This window comes from Panicum hallii, chromosome 2 (assembly GCF_002211085.1).
Source record: "Panicum hallii strain FIL2 chromosome 2, PHallii_v3.1, whole genome shotgun sequence".
Taxonomy (NCBI): Eukaryota; Viridiplantae; Streptophyta; class Magnoliopsida; order Poales; family Poaceae; genus Panicum; species Panicum hallii.
The window spans coordinates 46,809,110-46,833,965 of NC_038043.1; the positions used below are offsets into that span (position 1 = coordinate 46,809,110).

The following is a 24,856-nucleotide window of genomic DNA, read 5'->3' on the forward strand; positions in this document are numbered from 1 at the left end:
AACTAGATTTAAAAGATTTGTCTCGTGATGTACAATTAAACTGTGCAGATAGTTATTTTTTTTACATACATTTATCCCAAAATTGATGTGATGGAGAGAGTGTAAAAAGTTGGAAGTTTGAGAGCATCTAAACAAGGCCTAGGCTAACATAACAAACAGCATGGCATTTCGCAAAAAAAAAAACAGCATGGCAAATTGGCAAGCGAACTTCAACCTCCCATTTCTGATTCTGAAGTGAGCAACCGAGCAATTCTCCTCTGTTACAGCCAAATTCCGAGTAAGTGAGAGGGAACATCTATCATCTATGGTGCCAAAAGCACGTCCCCTCCCCTAGCTCCAGAGCCCGTCTAAACCGGGGTTTACACAAAATCAAGAATCACATGTTTTCTCCCTCTCCGTTCTCGCCCCCAGTCAGTCAGGAGTCCAACGAGCTGCGGAACTTGCAGGATCCATGGCCTGAGAAAAAAATAGAGAGGAAAAACAGCCATCAGCGTGCCGTGTTAACAGCTACAGCTACGTGTCAAAAGATAGATAGTAGCTTCATCAAGCAGAAAAAAAAAGGAATGTAATTGAGGTAAGCTTCTGGTAATATCATCATCTTGTCAATATTGTAATGTTCGGAGATGGAGATGTAAGCTCACTGGCATGAGTCAAGATTGATGGTACATGTGAATGCGATTTGCTTGCAGCATGTTCTCAAAGAAGCATTGCCAAGAACAATGTGATCTGTCCAGTTTACCAAATCAAGCAACCAAGCTAGGGGAAGAAGCAATGTGATCTGTCCAGTTTACCAGATCAAGCAACCAAGCTAGGGGAAGAAGCAATGTCATCTGTCCAGTTTACCAAATCAAGCAACCAAGCTTGGGGGGGGAGGTGTTGGACCCAAAGAACTGAAGCAGAGATGCACAAGCAAGGTGTTCAAGGATGTGTCTAGATGTGACTCGGACCTCTCGCTTTAGGCCGCCTCCAGCGGTGCTGACGATTTCGTCAGCAGACGTGGATCCGAAAAACAGTAAAAAAACGAAAAGTGAATTCCTGCACTTCTTGGTATTGATGCTGCCACACTCAGCATCTGGGAAAGTGCATCAGGAGCTAGCGACGAGTTTCTCGGAAGGATTTCCGTCGTTCCTCTCTCTACCACCTCAGCCTATGCGAGCGACGTCGCCGGCCGTTGGACAAGGCCTTAGGTGCAAGCAGATACAAGAAACTCAGCAACAATTTCAGCATAATAAATGGCTATGCACAGCTAGCAAGTACGTCACAATCAGTATAAACACTACTAGACCTGCAGTATTTTTTTTCAAAGCAAGCATATTGTTCCCAGAAGATCTTTTTCTTTTTTTAAAAAAAAAAGAGAAGTCACAATACTCAGTAGACACGCAGAAGTTCACTCTCTACGTTCGTCCTACTACCAATGTTCAAATACATCAATTACCAGGTAGGAAAGAAACCCATATAGGAAGTTGCAGGTTGCAGCGCTTGCAGCTTACCTTAATACAACAATCCAAGATCATGTGAAATCTGCAGTTGGGCTTTCATCCAGTCATAAATGGGCCAGAATGGACTAGTCATGTGCTCCATATCACTGCAAAGTACAGAGTTCCTATGGAGTTATGGACCTTATGGCAGCTAACCGATCTATCTGCATTACTGCACTGGTCTTTCAGAGCTACTGCAAATGCAAGCCTGCAACCTGATCATTTGTGGTGGTGGTGGTGGGGGGGGGGGGGGGGGGGGGGGTGGCATCCTTTGGCAACAGGCCCAGCAACAAACTGACACTCAAAATGTAGACAGTGGCATTGTAGGAATCTCTATGTAGAAGCCTAAGAGAGAAGCCTTCTATTGTATACAGAATTTAAAACTATGCGGTTCATGTAAAGCTAATTGCCACACCACCTTGAATAAGCACATATGCAGTGCTATGCTAGAGAATAGCTCTTCAGTTTTACTTCTAGGATATCACTCACAACATAACAATGAGCAGGTGTCAAACTTTATATTTTGGTCCACTTTAGGAGCCTTCCTATTATGTTAAATGATTTCAGGTACCACATACTCCTAATTAAATAGCTGAGTAGTTCTCACATAGGGAACCTCATGTTCGAAAATCCTACAACGAAAACTGTTTTCACATACTTTTCATCCCATTTCAAATACGAAACTTGTCAGAAAACAATTACCCTTCTGCATATGTTTAAAACAATATTCAGGGTCCACATGTATTTGGTCAACCGCATTGGTATTGTTTGACTCATGACCACATCATCCACATGTTGTGAAAATTGATATCTGTTATGATCCGATCCCTCAAATCCCAAGTGGTTGGAGTCAACTCATTTGACAGATGAAACGAGCATCTTAATGATGGTACATTTCCAGTTATAATCCTATACTATGCTAGTATTAATAGAATCGATCAACATGAGCAACACAAAGTTGGAACCTTCCACCCACGCTGCTAAATTCTTGGGATCAGTAAGCATGTCCCAAGATCTCCACAAGAACTATTTTAGATTGATCTAAGCAAGTTTACTTCACTAAATGGACCCCAAACCACTCATCAAAAAATGCAGTTATTTAATATTTTTTGCTTCTCCTGGTTGACAAGTGGCAATGGCATCCAGATTTGATCGTTTCGATATTCCAATATAATCCTTGAGAAGACGCAAGACTATCTGGTCTGATGACACTAATCATCATAAAAGACACCTAGAGTTGACCTGGTACTGTACTGTTTCCAAAAGCCCAAGATGCTTACACAATATTCATTACTCCTCTACTCACATTTGGTGAAATGTACCATCAACTTTTTTTAAATTTTTTTAGATCAGCCTAGTTAATTGAATTACAGACTGAAACTGCATGATCAATCAAGAACTAATTAACCACTCAAGTGCTAAACGGACAGTAATTTCAGAATGTATGGGGTGTGTCAACACTTACTTGGGTCTTTGATAGTCTGCTCCGCGAGGTTGTTGAAGTAGCACGTCGCTCCAATCTTCCTGAACTGCTGCCAGTACGAGTTGAACGCGTAGCTGGCGTGCGCCACCGTGGTGTTCGGCAGGTAGCACTTCTTCCCGGGCTGAATGGCGTCGCAGGTCCCGTTTCCTTGCCCGCACGCGTAGGATAGCGCGTTCCCCACTGCCGTCTCGTTCAGCTTCTTGCTGGCGGCGGCCGACATGACGCACCATATTGGCCCCTTGTACGGCGTGTTGTTCTCCGGCGCCGGCAGAGGCGGGTACGACCACAGCGGCCGTCGTCCGGTGAGATCGATCTCGTAGACTGCAGTGCCGTTGGCGTAGTACAGGCCCCAATGCCGCTCGGTGCCCGGCCCGCCCTTGAGGTCCTCGTTGTAGAGCGAGAACACGAACACCGGCATCTTCGCTCCCGGCCGCAGTGGCGTGCCCGGGTTCTTGGCCATCCGTGCCCCGAGGTTCCTGTTGTAGATGGCGGCGTTGTGGACGTTGCCGCCAATCTGGTCGTAGTCGCAGCCGTTCGGCCACCCGGTCTCCGCGACGGCCAGCTTGACGCCGCCATACCCGAGCTTCGCCATCGCGATGGCCACCGCGTCAAGCATTTCGTCGAGCAGGTTGGTGTATGTCAGCCCGGTGCCCGGGTCAATGTAGCGGGTGTGTCCGCCCTGGAAGAGCGCGTAATCGAGCGGGACGGTGAGGTTATTGCCCGCCCAGACGAAGTAGGGGTAAGCGTCGACGAAGTAGTAGGAGTTGGTCCCGTTCAGGAAGTGCAGCAGCGGGCGCACGACGGACGTGGCGATGTCGGGGCGGAAGGCCGCGGCGGACGGCGGGCGCGGGAAGGCGCCGTCGGCGAGCGCGTCCATGGCGAGCGTGGTACCGATCTTGACGCTGCTGATACCCCGCTTGCGGAAGCTCAGGTGGATGTTCTCCATCGCTGGGACGAGACGCGGCCAGGTGGACTTGGCGATGGAGTAGTCGGAGAGGATCTCGTTCCCCACGAGCAGGAACTTGACCCGCGTCGCCGGGTAGTAGGGGACCAGGTTGTCGGCGACCCAGCGGTCCGCGGCGGCGGGCGAGGCGGCGATGTCCGGGATGATCTCGTTGGGCACCATGATGGAGACGGGCCAGCGCGTGCCAGCCAGCGCGCGGAGCACGCCCGGGTTGGCGTCGTAGATCTTGACGGACCCGGCGCCCGCCGCGCGGAGCAGCTCCACGGACCGCCGCGGCGAGGGGATGTCGTCCGCCACCCGGCCGTAGTTGACACCGAGCCCGTGTCCGCCGGCGCTCGCCCCGTGCGCCGCTGCAACTGCAAGGGGGGAAAACAAGAAAAACACGAGCTTTCAGCTCAGCTCAGCTCAGTTCGCCGTAGCTCCAGCCTTCCGCCAGCAAGACGACGTGGCGGCGGAGGACAGAGGGGTGGCTCGCTTCGCGCGCGCTTACCGCGGAAGGAGAGGGCGGCGCAGAGCAGGAGGAGGAGGAGGGGGAGAGCCCGGGGCGGCGGAGCGGCGGCCATGGATGCTGCCACGGCTCTCTGTCTGGCGTCTGCTCTGTTGGGCCTTCTGGGAGCTCGGGTCTGACCGTTGCTGTCTCGGGGATGGGAAGCGGCGTCCTCTTGTAGAAGAGCGGTTTGCGGTAAACTAGGGCTCCTTTTTTTAAAAAAAAAAAAAGTTTGACAACGGTATGGTAGCTTTCAGCATGCACAGGCCAGTGCACAGCTGTGCTTTCCTAGTTGTAGAGATCGCAAAAGACTGGTGGTGAGGTAAAAGCTGTGGTAAAAAAAAACACATGCTTTGGAGAAAGACGCGGTGAAAATCACAAGGAAAGCAAGGATGGGCTGTATTGTAACGTTGCAAGAGAGCGTTGCCGCATTTGGGTTCTTGTCAGTGCCCATTGCTCCTTGGCTCCTTGCTGCTCTCGCCTTGCGCATTGGATGCTCTCTGCCCGGGGAGGGAGGAGCCACTAGCTTTGGGTGAAGTTGCCTTTGCAAATCGCGAGTACGTTTCTACAAAGTGCGCGGCTGATGTTGTTTCAGGCTGGAGCATTTTTTTTTTTAAAAAAAAAAGAAACTCAGGCTGGAGGCTTTGCTGTTATCAGTGAGGTGAAAGGCCTCTTCGCTTCAAAGTGCTGCACATGCAGACATGGTACATTCACCGGCCACCGTGAAGGACACTTTTCCCTTGCTCCACTCAAAGCACGGGGGAATTGCTACGGAACCTGCGTGCGTCTCTTCCAGGATGATTTCGCAGGTGGACTGGAAACAAGTCGTCTGGTACGTGACCGACCGACGACCGCGAGAGAAAACTTGTTTGTTTCCTCAAAATTCTGCGTCGGGCAGAAGTCGAATTCTCCGGTCGCCTACGCCACGCGAGCCGCAGGCGGCTGGTAGGCGATTGAGTGGAACTCCCCGGTCTACTGCTGTGTAGGTTGCTCTGCTAGTCTGCTTGATATTTTTTGCGAGGAGTTTCCATCGCCCCCTTGCCTTTATCGATTCCTCTCCTTCTCCGCTTTCTAGAAAGCGAGGAATGTTTGGATCTTGGTACTTTTCCGGTCCACGTCAGCCGCCACCGAGCTCGCCGCCTGCGCGCACGTCGCCGGGATCGAGCGTCACGACGGGATGAGAATGAAATGGGAGGAGAGGAGAGGAGAGCAGCCCGAGCCGTGCCGGCGTGCCCGCCGCCGGTGGTTCGCTGCCGAGAACCGCACCATCGATGTTTCGGCGACAGCGGGTCAACGGCCACGTCTCCTCCCTCCGCGGACATTGCCGCGCCGGTGTTCGGTGGCGCGTCACTACCGGACGGCGGCGTTGACAAATCGGCCTGCCCGCGCGCTCCCCAGCATGCCGCTAGCGTCGCGTCGATCACTTGACCCGGGGGCTTTCGGCCTCTCTCCTTGTACCATGCCGTCTCGGAATCTCGTGCAAGTGTGCAAGCGCATACGCCTGGCCCCAGCTCTCTTCGTCTTCGGTTTGGATTTGCAGGCGTCGCTGCATCGTTCGGGCAGACGAGTGTGCATCGCTTGCCTCGCTCCGTCGTTTGCATCAGTTGCGGTTGTTTTATTTAATTATTACGCTAATTCGGATTTAAATCGAACTGGGGACCTTTAACTACCGTTGCATGCTTGTATGTGCCAACCACTACAACATAAAAGTCTAAACCGATAGTGAAATATGATCAACTTACTTGTAATTCAATGAAGGTGACAATATTTACAACGGAAACTCCATGAGGAAAGGCCGGATCAGCTCACCAACGTGAAAAATAAAGAGATTCGCTCCAACCCACGTAATCTGGTCTCACAGGTTGAACGGAAACTTCCGTTCCGTTGCCCGTTCAACAAATCATGATCTGGCAAACGCCGCAGGCCAGGCGCGGAGGTCGCCGCCGGCGGGCGGAGCCGGGACTTGTCACCGCCTCCTTCCGCAAGGCAGCAGCAGCTCCTAGCCCTGCGGCCGCCCGTGGCCACAAGCCCAGCGGACCGAGCCCGCGCGCGGTTCCACCACGGCACCGGGAGCCAGCAGCGCACCGCGCCTGTGCGGCGCGGAGCCGGGCCACGTCCCCCCGCCGCGGTCGGCCAAACTGGGCTGCTGCTCTTGCTCTTGCTGGCCCTGGCGACTTATATGAACAGCAGACGCGCGCACGGTGAGTCGTCACCAGTCACCACCTCGTGCGTGCCAGCGCCGCCGCTCAACGCACTACGCGCCGGAGCTCAGACCGGCTCTCCCAAGCGAGAGAGTCCCCAGTGCGGCCGGCAGTGCCATCTCCTACCCTCCTCCCCCGGCGAGCTAAGACTATCTCCATCGGCGTCCTCCAAAAGAGCCTGTTCCCTATTTTGGAGGACGCTGTTGCACCGGTAACGCTCCAACGCTATCCGGTATCCGGTCCGGTAAAATGGAGAACCATCTCTGCGTCCCGCACAGATCAAGGGAGGACCGGCGTCCTCCATCCGGTCGCATCTTCGCCACCTTCCGCGCGGGGCAGGGGCGGCGCGGGGCGGGCGGCGGGAGGAGGCGCGGTGGCAGGGGAAACGCGGCGGCGGGAGGAGGCGCGGCGGGAGGAGGCGTGGCGGCGGGAGGAGGCGCGGGGCAGGGGAAACGCGGCGGCGCGGGGCAGGGGAAACGGGGCGGCTCGGCGGCGCGGCGCAGGGGCGGCAGGGGGCGGCGGGGGGCGGCGCGGCGCGGGGCAGGGCGGCGCGGGCGGCGCGGGGCAGGGGCGGCAGTGGGCGTCGCGGCGCAGGGGTGGCGGGGGGCGGCGCGGGGCAGGGCGGCGCAGGGGCGACGGCGCGAGACGGCGGCGCGGGGGCGGCAGCGCGGGACGGCGGCGGCTCGGGGCGGCGGGCAGAGGAAGCGGCGGGCGGACGCGAAGGGGCGGCGGGCGGGAGGAGGCGCAGCGGCGGGCAGAGGGGCGGCGGGCAGGGGAGGAGGCGCGGCGGCGGGCGGGAGGAGGCGCGGCGGCGGGAGGCGGAGGAGGGAGGGGCGCGGGGGGCGGAGGCGGAGGAGCGCGGCGCGCGGCGGGGCAGGGGCGCGGAGGAGGGGGCGGCGCGCGGCGGGGCAGGGGGGGCGCGCGGCGGGGCAGGGGCGCGGAGGAGGGGGCGGCCGCGGAGGAGGGAGGAGGGAGGAGGCGGCGGGCGCGGAGGAGGGAGGAGGGAGGAGGCGGCGGCCGCGGAGGAGGGAGGAGGGAGGAGGGAGGAGGCGGCGGCCGCGGAGGAGGGAGGAGGGAGGAGGCGGCGGGCGCGGAGGAGGGAGGAGGGAGGAGGAGGCGGGCGCAGGCGGCGGAGCGGGAGGCGGGGGGCGGAGGAGGGAGCGGCGCAGGAGGCGGAGGAGGGAGGAGGGAGGAGGCGGCGGCCGCGGAGGAGGGAGGAAGCGGCGCGGGAGGCGGGGGCGGGCGCGGGTGGCGGAGCGGGAGGCGGGGGCGGGCGCGGGCGGTTGCGGGTGGGGAAAGGTAGTTGGAAGAAAGGATAAAAAATTGAGATTGTGGGGTATAGAAGATGGAAATAGAGGATGTTGTTGGAGTTAAATGTGGTATAGAGAATGAAGTTGATATGGAGGATGGATATAGAGGATGAGATTTAGGGGATATTGCTGGAGATAGCCTAACGGTGCACGGCCATGGCGGCGCCATCCGGCACGATGCGCGCCGTGCAGTACGACAGATACGGCGGAGGAGCGCAGCGCCTCAAGGTACATTTACTGAACCCGACCTGACGTGGACGCACGATCTGTCTCTGGCGTGTCTGCGATCCGTTCGTTGATCGATTGTGCACGTGTGTTTCTGCCGAGTTTCCTTCCAGCACGCGGAGGTGCCGGTCCCGTCGCCGAGCAAGGGCGAGGTGCTCATCAGGATGGAGGCGACCAGCATCAACCGGGTCGACTGGAAGTTCCAGAAGGGCGTCGCCCGGCCCGTCATGCCCAGGAAGTTCCCGTTCATCTCAGGTAAACATGCGCGGCGCATCGTCGGCGGATGACCATTTCGCTTTCACCGGCGGTTCGACGGGCGTGGTCGAGTACACGGGGAGGGCTTCGAGCTTTCGAAGTTCTCAGTTGCTGGAAACTAAATCGCGGATGCGTGCTGGAACAGGTTTCGATCTAGCCGGAGAAGTCGTGGAGGTGGGAGCAGGGGTGTGCGAATTCAAACCGGGGGACAAGGTCATAGCCATCAACTTCCCGGTAAGACTGCGAGATGCTTGCAAGTTGCAGCCATTCCTTAGAAGACTTGGGCCACGTTTAGATTGCAAATTTGTATAACATTTGGAACTTTTTGCTACTGTAGCGTTTTCGTTTGTATTTGACAAATTTTATCTAATCATGGTCTAACTAGGCTTAAAAGATTCGTCTCGTGATGTACAATTAAACTGTGCAATTAGTTATTTTTTTACATACATTTACTGCTCCATGCATGTGTCCCAAAATTGATGTGATGGAGAGAGAGTGTAAAAATTATAACATTTGGAAGCGATCTAAACGGGGCCTTGATTCTTTTTCCCGGGGGGGGTCCAACTGTTTGAGCTCCTAGTTAAGTTGTAATTACTAATGCACGATCAACGGCACCGGCAGGGCGGCGGCGGGCTCGCCGAGTACGCCGTGGCGTCGGCCTCCCTGACGGCGCTAAGGCCGCCGGAGGTGTCCGCGGCCCAAGGCGCCTGCCTCCCGGTCGCCGCGGTCACCGCGCTCCGGGCCCTGCAGACAGCCGGCGTCAGCTTGGACCCCGACACCGCTCGTGGCGGCGACGGCACCGGCCGCAGGATGAACGTGCTGGTCACCGGGGCGTCCGGCGGCGTCGGCCACTTCGCCGTGCAGCTGGCGAGGCTGGGCGGCCACAACGTCACGGCCACGTGCGGCGCGCGCAACCTGGGCCTCGTCAGGGAGCTTGGCGCCGACGAGGCGCTGGACTACGGGACCCCCGAGGGCGCCGCGCTGCGGAGCCCCTCCGGGAGGAGGTACGACGCGGTGGTGCACTGCGCGGCGGCGGCGGTCCCGTGGTCCGTGTTCCGGCCGGCGCTCGCCGCCGCGGGCATGGTCGTGGACATCACGCCCGGGCTCGTGGCCGGCGCCACCGCGATCCTCCAGAAGCTGACCTTCTCCAAGAAGAGGCTGGTGCCGCTCTTGGTGACGCCCAGGAAGGATGAGATGGAGCTGCTAGTGGGCATGGTGAAGCAGGGCAGGTTCACGGCGGTGATCGACTCCAGGTATCAGTTGAGCAGGGCGCAGGAGGGCTGGGCCAAGAGCTTGAGCGGGCACGCCACCGGCAAGGTCGTCGTGGAAATGGGAGGCCCGGAGTGAGAACGGCGTGGTACATAATGTACGTATGCATTCATATTTCATCAGTACTGATGTCGACTTGTCGAGTGATGTACACAGAAATAGGAATACCATTGTCATGGGACAAAATGATTATTAGTACGCATTTGTTTTGAGGGCAACAACCGATTATTTGTTTCAACGATAATTTCACAAACGTTAACTCCAAAAGAAGGCAAATTTGTTTGCACAGTCACATGTTCTAAGTAAATTTGCAGCATTAGGTAGACAAATTTTAGCTTCTGAAGCACTAGAATAAAACAGGAATGACAACCATGCTTATACTCTGTAGTATAATTTTTCAATCCTATTATCAAAATTCTTAAGCTGAAATTAAATTAAAACCTACCCTCTTCATTTCAAATTACAATTCGTTTTGATTTTATTAGACACATAGTTTTTTTATATATTTAGATACAGTGTACATCTAGATGCATAGTAAAATATATATCTACAAAAGTCAAAACGGATTGTAATTTGGGACGAAGGTAGCAGCTATAGACGGATATGACACTTGTCTCATCTATCTTATGCTACATTAGTATATAATACACATTAGTTTGTCACAGTATAAGTATGCAGCGCTAATAGAGGTTCTAAATGAGCGGCAGGCGCCAGACAAAATAATAGGTAGGGTCTGTTGCTTACACGGTGAAAGCAGCAGCCACAGGCAAAGGAGAAGCCAAATGACAGGATGGATCACGTAGTTTGTAAATCTGCCTTTGCTCTTTGGCTACACGTCGGTTTTGAAAATAGCCGTTAGCTAAACTTAATCGAAGTGTGTACTGCGTATCGTGATCGGATGTGATCTATCACACAATAACTAGATGCACAATAACTTAAGATTTATACTGGTTCAAGCAATCGTGTCTTATATCCTGTCGGGGATCAGTCGGGTTTATTATTTGGGCCCGTATGCTCGTGAGAGTTTGAAAAGTTACAAGCTCGCAAGTGGAAGACGTGATGTGTTATATGCTCGGATGTCGGATTGTCTGACTGCGTTCTGTCGGTGCTTTTACCGTCGGCCTACCTAGGAATACCCTAAGGTAGGTGATTATTTGGTGAGGGATCACCGATCTGGAACTTGAAGGTGAATGCAAGGACACAAGACACAAATTTAGACAGGTTTGGGCCGCTAGAGTAGCGTAATACCCTACGTCCTGTTTTGGGGTGTTGTATATTGCGCCCTGCGCTTGGGTGTTGAGTTGGCTGTTAGCTGCTCTCTGTTGGTTCTCTGCCTATCTAGGTATCCCTGCCCTCCTTTATATATCCCAGGGGACGGGATTCCTAGTAGAATTATAAGGTAGGAGTCCTAGTAGGATTGCAAGGTATGAGTCCTAATAGGATTACAGTGGAATCCTAGTAGAAATCAGATTTCTTTTTCCTCACGGGTAGCTTCCTTGCGGTACCCAGGAGATCTATCCCTGACACGTTCCTAGGTGGATGGCCCTCCTTTTTATAGTCCAAAGGGGATCACTATTACAGGGAACTAAGGGTGTAATGATAGAAAGAGAGAACTCTCGACCCCGTCGGTCGGGATCGTCGGCTTTGTCAGTCGGCTCCACCCAACCTGCCAGTGGTTGCCCTCACCGTCCAAGTCCTACGTCGTGGGGCGAGCGTCTTATCTTATCCTTGTGTGTCGTGCTCCGTCGGTCGGAGGTCGTGAGGGCGTTGATAAGCACGGTACGGCTATCACGCCCTGCCCCCCGTGCCACGCCCTGTTGCCCCGTCGTGACGGGAGCGTGCCGGCCGTATCACGATGACGTTACGTTCCATCCCCTCGCGAGGACGGGCAGGTAGAACAGTGGCGTCCTGCTGCCACCGTAGAGGGATTGTAAACCCCGTGTGATTGGTCGTGTACGGCAAGTTGGCACTGAGACTCATCCTTATCCTCCGCATCTACTCCTGCGGCCCGCTGGTAAGCCGGGCACGTGTAAGGTGGAGCCCAGTCGGGGTGCCCGATCAGAGCCTTGATGCGGACTCGGCCTCTGACCGTTCCTTAGTCGGGGATATGGCTATTGGTCATCCCGACCGAGTTGTCAGTCGGAGTAATGCGCCACGACGATCCAGGTGAAGTCGTTGCCTTATGTACAAGAACGTTTGTTCCAGACGCAGTCTTGAACTGGTCTGGGACCCGTCACTAGACAACCAAATTGGTACTAGGATCACCCCCTCTCCTCCAGAGAGTAGCTGCGGTGAACAATGCGTGCTTCCTGGATCAACCGAGCGAACGTCGAAGGAAGAGAATCTACCCACCCCACCCCCATGGCGCACAAGTGCAGCCCCAGCACAATGCCCTTCAATTTCACCGGCAACTCAATGATTGACAGCTTCGTCGTTCCCGTGGACTTGGTGGGTCCTGGCGGGAAACCTCTAGGCGGTATACTGCTGCGGCGCCGCCCCTTGCCCGGGAGCAGGCGACGAAGCGGTGGCCGCCAAGGGGCACGGCCTGGCCAACGAAAGGCAGGTTGCTGTCGTCCACCATCTCCCACTTCCTGGCGTCCACATCGAAAGCACAGGTGCCCTTGTCTTTGCTGCACGGAGAGCGGGATGTGGGAGCCGACCACGGCGTAGGCCGCGACGCGGACCTCCGGCGGGTCGCGGTACTCCAGCGGGTTGAGGCGGCACGGGAACACGGGCGGCGGCGGTAGGGAGCGCCATTCGATGTTCTTGTCCAGGTCAAAGATGAAGAACCGCGGCGGTGACCTCGAGGAAGGAGTGGGAGGGCTCCTCGACTCCGTGCTCCACGATCAGGTACACCGGCTGCCTCGCGGCGGCAGCCTCGCCAAGTGGCCAGGAAGAAGCTTTCTTCTTCGTCGCCTTCCCTCGGCGAACGCGAGTAAGCCGAGCTCGAGCTCCCGTCGCCGCCGCGGCGTCCTTGCCCTTCCTCCTCTTGCCGCCTGGCGTCGTCATCTGTGGAAATCGGATCCTCTCCTCGACGACCCCAATGCTCGAGTGTGAGAGAGATGGAGGACAAACAGCCAGAGGCGGCGGCTCTCCAATGCTTGAGTTGGGCCTTCCCTTTCATCTCTTGCTTTCCACAAAGATAATGGACTCTTGCTTTCCACAAAGATAATGGACCAGGAATAACATGGGCCTAGCCCATACCCATTGTGTAGCACTATACACTGGCCGAGGCCCATATAGTGTGAAATGAGCCGAAGAAAGCGTGCCCTTCCGTTCTTCGGAGAATCGGAAGAGCAGTGGTCCGTGCGTGCTCCTTGGCTTTCACCACGAGGCGGTGGAAAGATCACAGCCTACAAGATCACGGTCACAACTGGGTGCCCGTCCCTGTCCATTGTTGAGTTCCCGGTGGTCGCCGATTGGGAGGTCGTGGACGAGGTTGTTAGCGCCATAAGGTTTGTCCCTGGGTAACCACGGCTTCTGCTCGTTTACTTGTCGCAGCATTGACCGGACGCCAGGTCCCAACTATGAAGGGGAGCTTGTCACCATGAGAGCATACACAATCGAGAACCCCCCGTCACAAGATCACCTGGAGTCTGTTCGTAATCTAGTGGCCTCCAACGAACAGAAGCATGCCTACAATGTTAGTGATTCGTCCTGGGGGCTAGGTTGGCCAACTTTGAAAGCTGTCGTATTCTTATGAGTAAACCTTGCCGGCACATTTTGTTTCTGGTCTGTAACCACATTGCTCACTTCAATTCACCAGGTCTCGTTTAATTGAAGAATTTATGCATCTTCCAATCCATCATAATTTTCTCTTAATTTACAGTCGTGACCTCAACAGCTACCCTATTTCCTCTTCGTGTAATCATGGATTAATATTGTGCCACAATACTGCTACGATGTACTACATGTTAGGTTTTTTCTTTGGGATAGATAGCTGGTGAAGTGCTTCAGGGCTCTTGCCGTCAATGCCCCGCACATAGAACTCGGTACTCAAGATAATTATTTCCTGGACATTTTGCTCAAGAAAAGGCAAGTCTTGGACATTTTGCTCGGAAACGCCTAGAGCCGTAAGCCAGTAAGATCGTGATTGGACGCTGGATATGGACACGTATGTTGCGCCGTGACTCGCTTGAGGAAACTAATGAATCTCAGCCCCCACCGGACATGCTGCAAGGATGAGAAGGTCACGCATGGGTTTCGGATGCTTTTTTTTTAAGGGCAGCGAGGAGATAGTCACGTAGGGATCGGAAGAGAGGTCATGACTCATGAGGCATTCGCGGCACACCGAGGTATTAGGATAAGTATTTTACTGTTACTAATCAGATATTTTTTCCGAAGCCTCCACGTGAAGCCACCTAGAATTCTACGTGGGCAGAAATTCTAAAAATTCTCAAAAAATCAGAAACATCCGTCTACCAATATGACAACTCTAATCATCATAGTAGTCATTGGATCTAGTATCTTTGCTAATAAATTACTCTTCTCTACCATTATAAAAATAGACTAAAGTAACCCTCTAAATATTTATCTAAATTACCCACCTCTACCACTATAAAAAAATCTAAAGAAACCACCTAATCTTCGTGTAAATTACGCACATATGCCATTACAAAAATAATACAAATAATCTCCTAAAAATTTGCATATAAATTATCAATTAGATCATTATTAAAAGTTAAAGTAACTCTAAATCTGATCTAAATTATATAATTATAACAAAATATTAAATTGCACCAATATAAAATTCTAGATTACTATTTATATTATTATTAATATATTATTTGTATTATTGTTTATATAAAAATACTACTCACGATATGTGTAAACATGAATGGAATAGATAAGAATGTCAATTCACAAACAAATAGTTCAATTAAATATATATCAAATACATATGGATGTGTGATGCAAAATAAAATCTATTGCAACTAGATATGATATTTAATAGATGAAAGAAAGCGTGACATAGATAATAGCATTATTTTATATTAATTCTAATTAGCCTGTGCAAGAGCACGGGTTGATAGGCTAGTATATTGTTAGTTTGTTACACATGAATGATCTCATAGATCGTTCATATCAATACTACTTCAGATTTTTATGAACGGAGGTGGTTGATTTATGAAGCAATCGCTTCAGAAGCTAAGATTAAGACCATACGACCACTCGCAACCCGTTATGCAATTTATTAGCTCTTGACTTGTAATATTTTTTTCTATACATAAATTTAAGAATCATACAATTACTACAAAATAAATAAATAAATAAATATTTTATATTAAATCATGTTAAAATTACATGGCAAAGTACGAAATGTCTATCAGACATCGTTACATGACCAGTGTATCTATTGCTGCGACGCCTGAGTACACCCATGTACTCTCTATTTCTGATATTTCAGATATGAGCAACCGGTTCATTCCTGTCCACGACGCCTGAGTCCTGACCAACCATATCAGCATCATTGTACCAGCTACCGCTCTCTCTCTCTCTCTCTCTCTCTCTCTCTCCGCGCACAGGACAGAGGGCACTAGAACCATGGCCGCTCCGAAGAAGACGATGAGAGCCCTGCAGTACGACAAGTATGGCGGAGGAGCAGAAGGCCTCAAGGTACACTAAGCACTAACCACACTTCTGCTCTCAAGCAGGTCCAAGAACCTGCATCCTTACGCAGAACTGGAATATCGTGAACTCTTGCGATGAGCTTTCATCGATGCTCTGCTGCTTCTACCCGATTTCAGCATGTGGAGGTGCCGGTCCCGTCGCCGAAGAAGGGGGAGGTGCTGCTCAAGCTGGAGGCGGCCAGCATCAACCCTATCGACTGGAAAATTCAGAAGGGCATGGTCCGGCCCTTCCTTCCCAGGAAGTTCCCCTTCATACCACGTATGTTACCTGTCTCTGTCTGAACGGAACATATCATCAGTACCCATCACATTTATTTGCACTACTATACATAGCGTCTGAACGGAACATCAATCTGGGTGGTACTATTATGTATGTACCTCATATTATTATTTGCAAACTCGGGGGGGAGGGGTGATGCTTCTTTTCGCCCTTTTGTTTTTGTCTCAGCTCATCGATCCTGCTATGATGAAACTCTGAGCATTCTTTCTACTGGAATTTTTTTTAAAAGCACTGGAATTGTTATTGTTACCTGCAGATAAAGAAGAAAACAAACTAGTACTTGTTAAGAAATTGGTATGGTCTTAAAAGAAACGCTTGTATGCCATGCCAAAGTGATTAAAGAGTTAATTATTATGACTAAAGGTTAGTTATTAATAGAATTCACTATTAGATCGAGAGAATGGTCGAGCTATCACAAAGGTGGCACGCATCTAGCCTTGAGCTTGACTGGTATCGTGTGGCAAAGGGATCGGTGTATGAGTATATCTAAGGTTCGGCCGATATGATCTTTATGTGTATTTGTGAGTCACTATGCCCTGCTAGGTGCCGCTATTGACTTGTGATTCGGAAATAATTTCCGATCACGACCACCTACACATGAACCTAACGGATCACACACTTAAGGGGTTTGGAATGTTGGAAAGCTTGCCTGTATGATTGTCTCTAGTGCAAGTGGGAGATTGTTGGTGATATGCCCCAGAGCCCATCATCACAATACGGTTTAAAGGCCCAAGAGGATATTGATCCAAGAGGGATTAGGGTTACTAATGGGCCTATGAGATAGAACCCCATTAGTACGCTCTATATATACGAGGGAGGGGCTAAGGGGGCGCGAGAAGCCTGTGAGCCGCGCCACTGCCCTAGCCGTCGCCCCCTTCTCTCGGCCGCCGCCCTTGCCGCGTGTACGGTGCTAGCACACCGACGCCCGGTGTTTCATCCCCGTACGTGTGGACTCCGTGGAGGCGCTGCTGCGACTGCTGCGCTGATCGGCTGCTAGGATCAAGGACGTGGCGCTCGGTTCGTGGGACGTGATCGACTACTTCCTCTACACCGACGCGCGACTTCTTCCGCTGCGCTGCGCGTCTAGTGGTAACGATCTATGATCTTCTACTCGCAAGTATCTTAGGTTTTTGCGGTAGTGGTGCTAGTGTAGCCTACCCGTTCACCTTCATCCGGGCGATCGGGGCGGGCCGCGGGTGCGGACAAGCGCATAGCTGGGAGGGATCGCCGTGCAGCTCACAAGATTACAGGGCCGCTCCGTGGACTGTAGCGGCGGCCAGCATTATTGGCCCGAGGGGAATTATTGAACGCGGAGATGTCGCTGCTTCCGAGGCCTGCAGCGCGATTCTGCCGCGGTTAGGCTATCTCCACCGGTGTACCGTAAAAGAATCGGTTCTCTAAAATGGAGGATACTGTAGCCACGGTAAAAGCTCCAGCGGTACCCGCTATCCCGTGCGATAAAATGGAGGAGGCCCTCTGCGTCCCGCACAGAGGAAGGGGCACCGGCGTCCTTCATCCCTGTCGCCCCTTCCGCGCGCGCGCGGGAGGAAACTGCCGGCCAGGGGAGGCGGCTCGCGCGGGAGGAGGGGCGGCAGCGGCGCGCGGAGGAGGGAGGAGGGGCGGCGCGCGGGCGGCGGGTGGAGGGGCGCGGGCGGAGGGCGCGGAGGGGCGGCGGGCGCGGAGGAGGGGCGGCGGCGGGGCGCGGTAGGCGGAGGAGGGAGGAGGGGCGGCGGCGGGGCGCGGTAGGCGGAGGAGGGAGGAGGGGCGGCGGCGGCGCGCGGAGGAGGGAGGAGGGGCGGCTCGCGCGGAGGAGGGGCAGCGGCGGGGCGCCCTAGGCGGAGGAGGGAGGAGGGGCGGCTCGCGCGGGAGGAGGGGCGGCGGCGGCGCGCGGAGGAGGGAGGAGGGGCGGCGCGCGGGCGGCGGGCGGAGGGGCGCGGGCGAAGGGCGGAGGGCGCGGAAGGGCGGCGGGTGCGGAGGAGGGGCGGCGGCGGGGCGCGGTAGGCGGAGGAGGGAGGAGGGGCGGCTCCGGTGCGCGGGAGGAGGGGCGGCGGCGGCGCGCGGAGGAGGGAGGAGGGGCGGCTCGCGCGGGATAGCGGGAATGGAACATACAGATATATAGTGCCTGACTGCATCATCAGTACCCATCACATTTATTTGCACTACTATACATAGCGCCTGAACGGAACATCAATCTGGGTGGTACTACTATGTATGTACCTCATATTATTATTTGCAAACTCGGGGGGGGGGGGGGTGATGCTTCTTTTCGCCCTTTTGTTTTTGTCTCAGCTCATCGATCCTGCTATGATGAAACTCTGAGCATTCTTTCTACTGGAATTTTTTTTTAAAAGCACTGGAATTGTTATTGTTACCTGCAGATAAAAGAAGAAAACAAACTAGTACTTGTTAAGAAATTGGTACGGTCTTAAAAGAAACGCTTGTATGCTTTGTGAAAGGAAACTGAAGAGATCATAAAGCCAAATTATTGTAGATGCAGACATCGTAAAGCAGTAGGTACAGTCTAGATCAATTTAGATGCTCTGTTGTCACAGCACTAGTTACTAGTATGGCTCAAGATTCCCAGAACAGGATCTTGTTCGGCAATACTAGTTGGTGATCGATGCTGATTTTGAAAAGAAAACGTGATAAAACGTGATATTATTTGGAGCGGTGAAGGTTGGCCATGAGCATAAATCATGAGAGAGCAGTGTGTTAATCAGATGGGATAGTATTCTGCTTTCCTTTTCCTTGAGCATGAAACATCCATCAGGTGACCACTGGGTTGAGGAAATGGACAGGTAATTGAAAATGCATGGCTGGGAGTAGAGTAGAAGTTTGCAAAGTGTGCCTGAAGCACAACTAACAATAATATAATGGAGGCCATGCCTCCGATGCTATTCAAGGATAATTTAGCCACCTAGATGATTCGATGTTGATTTTCTCTTGGCAGTCACTTAATATTTTGCTATATATTCGTGGTTACCTCCATTTATCACTGGCATACATACAACTTTGAACCCACAGGAGATGAAAAATCCAGAGGTCCAATTGTGGGAAACAAAGTTTAATTGGCATCTAGAAATGGCGCTAGATCATGAGCAAAAGTGCATAACCGGCATGGGCGATGTTCAAGACTTGGAGCACCTTTTTCCCACAAATTTATGACACACTAGGTAATAGCCCGTGCGTTGCTACGGGCAAATAAAATTTGAATGAAACACCAACTATTTTAAGAGAATCATGTAAAACTATTTGAACTGCCTCAACATTTGTGCACAGAACAACTTGCGGGTTTTTTCAGGAAAAATCTCAATTTCATCCTATAAATAACTTGATACATAGAAAGCTCATTTACTGGTGAACCAAATCAGGACTATCTAAAAATTTACTGATGGATCAACAACAAGTTTATATATCAAAAGACACACACAATGATCGTACTGAAGGAATCAATCTTTCTTCACTGGTATGCCATGTATCAATCAGCTGCAGCTTGCATATCCCTGCCTTCAATTAGCAGAAAATGTCAAATCATCCAGTAATATATCCAACAAAACTGCCATGCATGTTTTGAACTAAGAAACAATCTAGTCATGTATGATACTAAAAAGGAGGAAAATCCTCTGTTTTTCAATCTTAGATTCCTTTACACTTCATAATTATTCTTTTTTTGCTGAAAGGAGAAATACCCCAACTGCTGAGAAAAAAAATGGAATTTGGTTTCACCTACTGCAACATTAGCTACAACTAATGAGAAGGATTTACAATTTTTAAGGTTTCTCACATGGCTGCATCTATTAATAATTTATTTATTATCTTACAATGTAACGGGAAGATAAAATGATTTCTTATCTACTAAAGCTTTAGACACTATACCTCGTAAGCAGGGCAATTGGGTTGCGTCGGTCTATAAGATGAAGTGGTTAGTGTTCATCAATTGTCAACTTCTTATACCATAGCTTTGAAGAAGAAAAAAGAGAAGTAACATTTCTAAGCTTTTTCATATATGGAAAACAGGTTACCGATACTTGCCTTCGTCAATTTCCAATTAGCATAGGAATAGGAGTAAAATCAGGCATGAAAAGCAGTCGGTTGAGTTTTTTCTAGGATTAGCTATAGTCTACCATGCATGTTCACTATTGCCATGTGAATCTGATGTAGTGCTTGAAAAGATTAGCAACAGGAGAATGCAGAAGTCACATGAAAGATCAATCTATTAATTGATCCACAGTTCTACAATTATAGTATGCTATTTCTGTCAAAATTGTTGGCAAGTAATGCGTACAAGATTATGAAACTACTATATCACTCAAGATTATGAATGGTCAATAATGTGTGCAAGCCGACAAATGTCTATCAAAATTGCTACAGCATTGCACTATCTGAACACCATTATGCTATGTAAATGAAGGTAAAGCATTGAACTGTAACACTGAACAATTTGGAATTATGGATCCAGTAAAGCGAGCCAAAAAAACCATACATTGTCATTCAATAATATGGCATAAAACACACCTCACAACCATAGCCAATTGAATTTGGAATAAAAAGCAAGGATAACTGTACCGGTTGAAGTACTCTGCAACTCAATAACATAAATAATGAATTCCAGGATTATAATAAACCAACCTATGATTGAACCCATATTTGTTGTGACCAACAAGTGCTGCTACGTCATATTTCTCCCAGTAAAGATATGAAACAACAGAATGCAGGTCATCAGCCTCCTTCCTGTACATACCATACTGGAATTTACCATCGCTCTCTCTGAAAAGCATACAATCAAAGGCATCATATAAAATAAGGTGATGGACTGCTATCATTCAAAACTAAAGAAAGATTCTGCAATATAATGTACTAGACAATATGAATTCAAACAATTGGATGCAATAAAGAATATAATAATTGTTTTTACTAATGTACTATGTTTATTTCTCTGAGAAATAAAGATTCTGCAATATAATGTAGTAGACAATATGACTTCAAACAAATTGATGCAGTAAAGAATGTTGAGATAGAAATTAATAATTGTTTTTACTAATTTACTATGTTTATTTATTTGGAAAATCATGCACGTCTAAGAGAAATGTAATCACAAACTCAAGCCGTACTGTGGTAATACATACAATTAGGAAGCTTAGCTAATTTAGTTCAACATTTCCACTTCAAGGCTTCCTTAGAAAAAAAATAAAAGCAATTGCTGAAATGAAGGGTTCATTATTGACTTAACCATTTCCACTGAAACCAAAGCGAAACACACTAATCCCACGCTTTGTTACTGCAGCCGCAAGATCAACAATGATTCCATTGTTCTGAAAACAAGCACTAAATTTTATAATTCTCAGCTTGCATTAAAAAAGAAAAACATCTTAATCAATTTAGCTAGCTATGTTCAAAATTTGTTTAGAAGACGAACAACATATTCGTGTACCTTGGAAGCCCAAGCCATGGCAGAGCACTACAATCTTGTTTGACCCCGTGTGGTGCAGCAGCCCCATGAGATTCTCCCCATACTCTCTGTTCTGGAGCAGCTGTCCAGAGACGAAACCACATGGGTTAAACAACCCGGGGGCAGGGCGAAATATTTCTAGCAATAACAAATTCAGAGCAAGCGGTGGTAATATAAGATCAGGGAAGAGAGGTGCTCACATGGATTGGGCGCATCTTCGGATGAGCTGGGCGCCTCTACCATGGATAGCCGCCGGGGGGACCCTCGGTTGGGATCGAATCGGACGCGGCAGATGTTCCTGACGTCGTCGGCAGCAGCAAAGCGAAGGAGAGGCAGGGATGAAAAGATCTCTGGGCTGGTGAGTGGAGTGAGTGGCCCAGGACTCCTCCCGCGGATCCGATTCGATGGCAGCAGTGTGGTGTGGGTCGAGTAGGAAAGGGATTTCTCATGCTAAATGGGCATGAACTCCTCCCGCAGGGGAGCCGTCGAGCGTGTGGAGGCAGGGCCGAGGAGGTCGATGGATCCACGAGTGCGTCGGAGATGCACTGGGTAGCAGGCGGGATGTGAAGAGGCAGATCCCAGAGGCTTCTGCGCTCGCGAGAGAGGGGAGAGAGGCGCGAGGGGTCGGCGAAGGACGTGCCCGGGCGATGAGCCGGCGGGGGAGGAGCTGAACTGCTCGTGATCGGGGGGAGATACGTGAGCTGAACTGACGGCCCCCTCCTCCCTTCTTCCTGCACGCCGCTCGTCACCCCTCTCCTCCCTCCTCACGTGCCCATGCCTGTCGATCCCTCAGCTCCTCCCTGCGCGCCGCCACCCGTCCGCTCCCCGCCTCCCTACTTGCCGCCGTCCGTCCGCCCCCCTTTTCCTCCTCCCCGTGCGCCGCTGCTCGTCACCCCTCTCCTCACTGTGCGCCGCCGCCCGCCGGTCCCTCCTCGGCAACTCCATCTCTCGACCAAGCGCCACCGCCCGTCCGCCCGCTCCCCCCCCCCCCCCCCCCGCCGCCCTCCCTATCGGCCCAGCGCCTGGGGCACCCAGTGCGCCACACCGGACCGGCGACCCCTGGATCCGCCGCCGGGTTGCGGGCACATGGGTGGCGGCGCAGCAGCCGGAGACGCCCCGGGCAGAGGAGACGAAGGGAACGGCAGCGGTCGGTGGCAAGGAGCCCAAGATCCCGGCACGGAGGTGGCGGGATCTCCTCCGGCTGCGGAAGCAGCAGGCGTCGTCGGGGTCCAGCTCGACGGCGGCGAGTGCATCGTCGGAGCCGAGGCCGTTGCGCCGGCTCCTCCACCGCGGGCCAAAGCCGCCGGAGCCAGAGACGTCGCTGAGCCTGCCGCTCCTCCGCGAGGCCGGCCCTGTCGCGGTGGGGCGGCGTGTCGGCGAGCGGGCGGGCGGCGTGATGCCTGGTCGGTTGGGGGAGTGAGAGGCGGGGTCGGGTGGGAGGGGGTGGATGGGGGCTCGCCCGCCCGTGGTTCTGCCGGCAGAGCCATGGGGTGCGACGTGGACACTACGTGCTTTTTAGTAGTAGAGATTTTGACATCCAAGAATTTGATCTTGTTGCCACGGCAAAACAGTTGGAGACATGTCTGGCGAAGTCGTCGAGCTGGGCAGCGGTGTGACCAACCTCAAACCAGGCGACAAGGTCATCTCCATCAGCTTCCCGGTAACATTCTCAATTCAAATTTCCAATTACTACTGCCTTGCAGAGTTCCCCTCGAGCAGTGATGAACTTGTCATCTCTGCCAGTAAGAAACAGTGATTTTGTTAGGCTAATTGTGCATTGCCTGACTAACACATTACACGTTCATGGATCACTGGCCACCGTGGAAGAATGGCGGCGGGCTCGCGGAGTACGCAGTGGCGCCGGCGTCGCTCACGGTGGCACGGCCGCCTGAGATGTCCGCGGCCGAAGGCGCCTCTCTGCCGACGGCCGCGTCCACCGCGCTCCAACAGCTGAAGGCCGCGGGGGTCAGCAGCTTCGACGGGTCCGGCGGCAGCAACGGCCCCAAGAACGTGCTGGTCACCGCGGCCTCCGGCGGCGTCGGCCACTACGCCGTGCAGCTAGCCAAGCTGGCGGGGCTCCACGTCACGGCCACCTGCGGCGCGCGCAACCTGGGCCTCGTCCGGGGCCTGGGCGCCGACGAGGTGGTGGACTACAAGACCCCCGAGGGCGCCAGTCTGCAGAGCCCCTCCGGCCGGAAGTACGACGCGGTGATGCACTGCGCGACGGGCACCCCGTGGTCGGTGTTCGCGCCGGTGCTGGCCGGCGAGGCCACGGTCGTCGACGTGACGCCCGGGATCGCCGCCGCCGCCAAGTCGTTCCTGCAGAAGGTGACGTTCGCCAAGCAGAGGCTGGTGCCGCTGATCCTGATGCCCAGGAAGGAGGAGATGGAGTGGCTGGCGGACATGACGCGGCAGGGGAAGCTCAAGACGGTGGTCGACTCCAGGTACCCGTTGAGCCGGGCGCAGGAGGCGTGGGCCAAGAGCATCGGAGGGCACGCCACCGGCAAGATCGTCGTGGAAATGGGAGGGGAGGACGAGGAGTGAGCCGGCCGGCCGGCGTGCATGCGTGCACGGCGATGTTTATGAGAACACTGTGTCGTGCGGTTGTATGCGGTCTGCCTGATTGGATGTCTAGCGTGGGAATAAGAAAGAACATGTTGTGCTGGGCACTCTGGAATCAGATTCAGGATCAGGTGATCAACCACGTTGTGTCCTGCGTCCCTCCATCATCACGCGCGTTGCATTGCGGACCAGATGAACTGATCATTGATGCATCACGGGTCGGGCACGCGTCGACGATGAAGCAGCATCTACTGCTGACAAAGAACCTCACTTTAGAGCATGCTCGCTGCAGCTACTCTCTGAGCAAATTCCTGATTGTCCTGCATCTTTTAACAGAACCAGGCCTGCTTTCTGATTGTTTCAGATATGCACACGGGTGAGCAGCCGAGTCAAAACTCTCATTCCTGATCTCGTAGCTGCCTGTGAGCCGTTTGCTTGAGAAGCTACGAGCACGTGGATTCCTTCTCCGTTCGATCATCGACACGGCCATTCGTAAATTCCTGATGGAAGCAGACATTCCACGCCTGAAGGACACGTCCGCCATCTGACCGGCCTGACGCAGCTCCGTTCATCTCGTCTCCCAGCGACACGGATCGGTTTCCGGAAAATCCTTCAACGATTCGCTACGGCCGCACGGCGTCCGCCGCCACAGCCGTCGGGGGCAAACGAGCGGCGAGGGGAGACCTCGTGGAAGGGAAGGACACCTCATTCTGAAGCTCTCGTGCGAAGTCGGTAGACGAAGTATACCGAGCAGGGCAGGACGGTAAATGAGACACCATCCGCAGCCTGGGTCTTCGGTGACCGTCCAATGGTACGTGGGCGGCCCAGATTAACGATAGGGGGGAGTGTACCGGGAGCGAATATCTCGGAAAACCCCCTGCGGAGTTATTTGCCGTCGCAAAAACACCCTCATGGCATGGATCCCGCGACGGCAGTGGCGACGAACGGCGCCTCGTTTGCGGCGAGGCGGCGTAACTCTGTGCGAGGAGGCAGCCTCCGAGCAGCACGGGACGGGACCCTGGGCCGCCCATCTGCTCCACGTCGGCCGCCGGTACAGTCCCGGACGGGACGGCGGTGTGAGCATCGAGCGGTGCCGTGGTGGTGGCTGATTACGGAGGAGTCGGCGCGTGAGCTCGGCGTCAACGGCGAGGCCGACGGCGGCGGATAGGAAGAGCTTCTCACGGCGTGGTGGCCTTGCTCGGGAGGACGTCGCCAGGCGGGCGCGAGCGGACGCCGGTGAGAATGTTTTGCAAATCGGCCCCT

General features: G+C 53.1%; 4 protein-coding genes, 1 long non-coding RNA gene and 1 pseudogene across 9 annotated transcripts; 3 read left to right on the forward strand and 3 right to left on the reverse strand.

Annotated features, from left to right (window-relative positions):
- Positions 1-193: 193 nt before the first annotated feature.
- LOC112879534 (probable glucan endo-1,3-beta-glucosidase A6) lies at positions 194-4,542 on the reverse strand. 2 transcript variants are annotated; one of them, XR_003226094.1, is made up of 4 exons: positions 4,416-4,542; positions 2,944-4,281; positions 1,491-1,585; positions 194-456 (listed from the first exon to the last, which is right to left on the reverse strand). XR_003226094.1 is itself a non-coding variant. In XM_025943811.1 (3 exons), exons 1-3 carry the CDS (start codon positions 4,486-4,488, stop codon positions 416-418), a joined length of 1,452 nt encoding a protein of 483 aa, XP_025799596.1. In that variant the 5' UTR covers positions 4,489-4,542; the 3' UTR covers positions 194-415. The 2 variants fall into 2 exon arrangements, 1 of the variants encoding a protein (XP_025799596.1); XM_025943811.1 differs by lacking the exon at positions 1,491-1,585.
- A 2,079-nt stretch (positions 4,543-6,621) lies between these two features.
- Positions 6,622-9,939, forward strand: LOC112882212 (chloroplast envelope quinone oxidoreductase homolog). Its single transcript, XM_025947207.1, has 5 exons — positions 6,622-6,755; positions 8,063-8,151; positions 8,262-8,403; positions 8,549-8,637; positions 9,025-9,939. Exons 2-5 carry the CDS (start codon positions 8,080-8,082, stop codon positions 9,748-9,750), a joined length of 1,029 nt encoding a protein of 342 aa, XP_025802992.1. The 5' UTR covers positions 6,622-6,755; positions 8,063-8,079; the 3' UTR covers positions 9,751-9,939.
- A 1,994-nt stretch (positions 9,940-11,933) lies between these two features.
- On the reverse strand, positions 11,934-12,681 carry LOC112881151 (annotated as a pseudogene).
- A 2,429-nt stretch (positions 12,682-15,110) lies between these two features.
- On the forward strand, positions 15,111-23,735 carry LOC112883353 (chloroplast envelope quinone oxidoreductase homolog). Its single transcript, XM_025948642.1, has 4 exons — positions 15,111-15,288; positions 15,420-15,561; positions 22,603-22,691; positions 22,859-23,735. Exons 1-4 carry the CDS (start codon positions 15,217-15,219, stop codon positions 23,573-23,575), a joined length of 1,020 nt encoding a protein of 339 aa, XP_025804427.1. The 5' UTR covers positions 15,111-15,216; the 3' UTR covers positions 23,576-23,735.
- On the reverse strand, positions 18,810-21,387 carry LOC112883354. 4 transcript variants are annotated; one of them, XM_025948643.1, is made up of 5 exons: positions 21,232-21,381; positions 21,014-21,113; positions 20,212-20,349; positions 19,459-19,489; positions 18,810-19,089 (listed from the first exon to the last, which is right to left on the reverse strand). In XM_025948643.1, the coding sequence occupies exons 1-5, from the start codon at positions 21,272-21,274 to the stop codon at positions 18,991-18,993; spliced, it is 411 nt and encodes a 136-aa protein (XP_025804428.1). In that variant the 5' UTR covers positions 21,275-21,381; the 3' UTR covers positions 18,810-18,990. The 4 variants fall into 4 exon arrangements, 2 of the variants coding, with proteins under 2 accessions (XP_025804428.1, XP_025804429.1); XM_025948644.1 differs by lacking the exon at positions 19,459-19,489; XR_003226828.1 differs by having other exon boundaries at positions 18,828-20,907; positions 21,232-21,387.
- Positions 21,251-22,602, forward strand: LOC112883355. Its single transcript, XR_003226829.1, has 2 exons — positions 21,251-21,389; positions 21,509-22,602. It is a non-coding gene; the product is annotated as an uncharacterized LOC112883355 (long non-coding RNA).
- Positions 23,736-24,856: the final 1,121 nt, after the last annotated feature.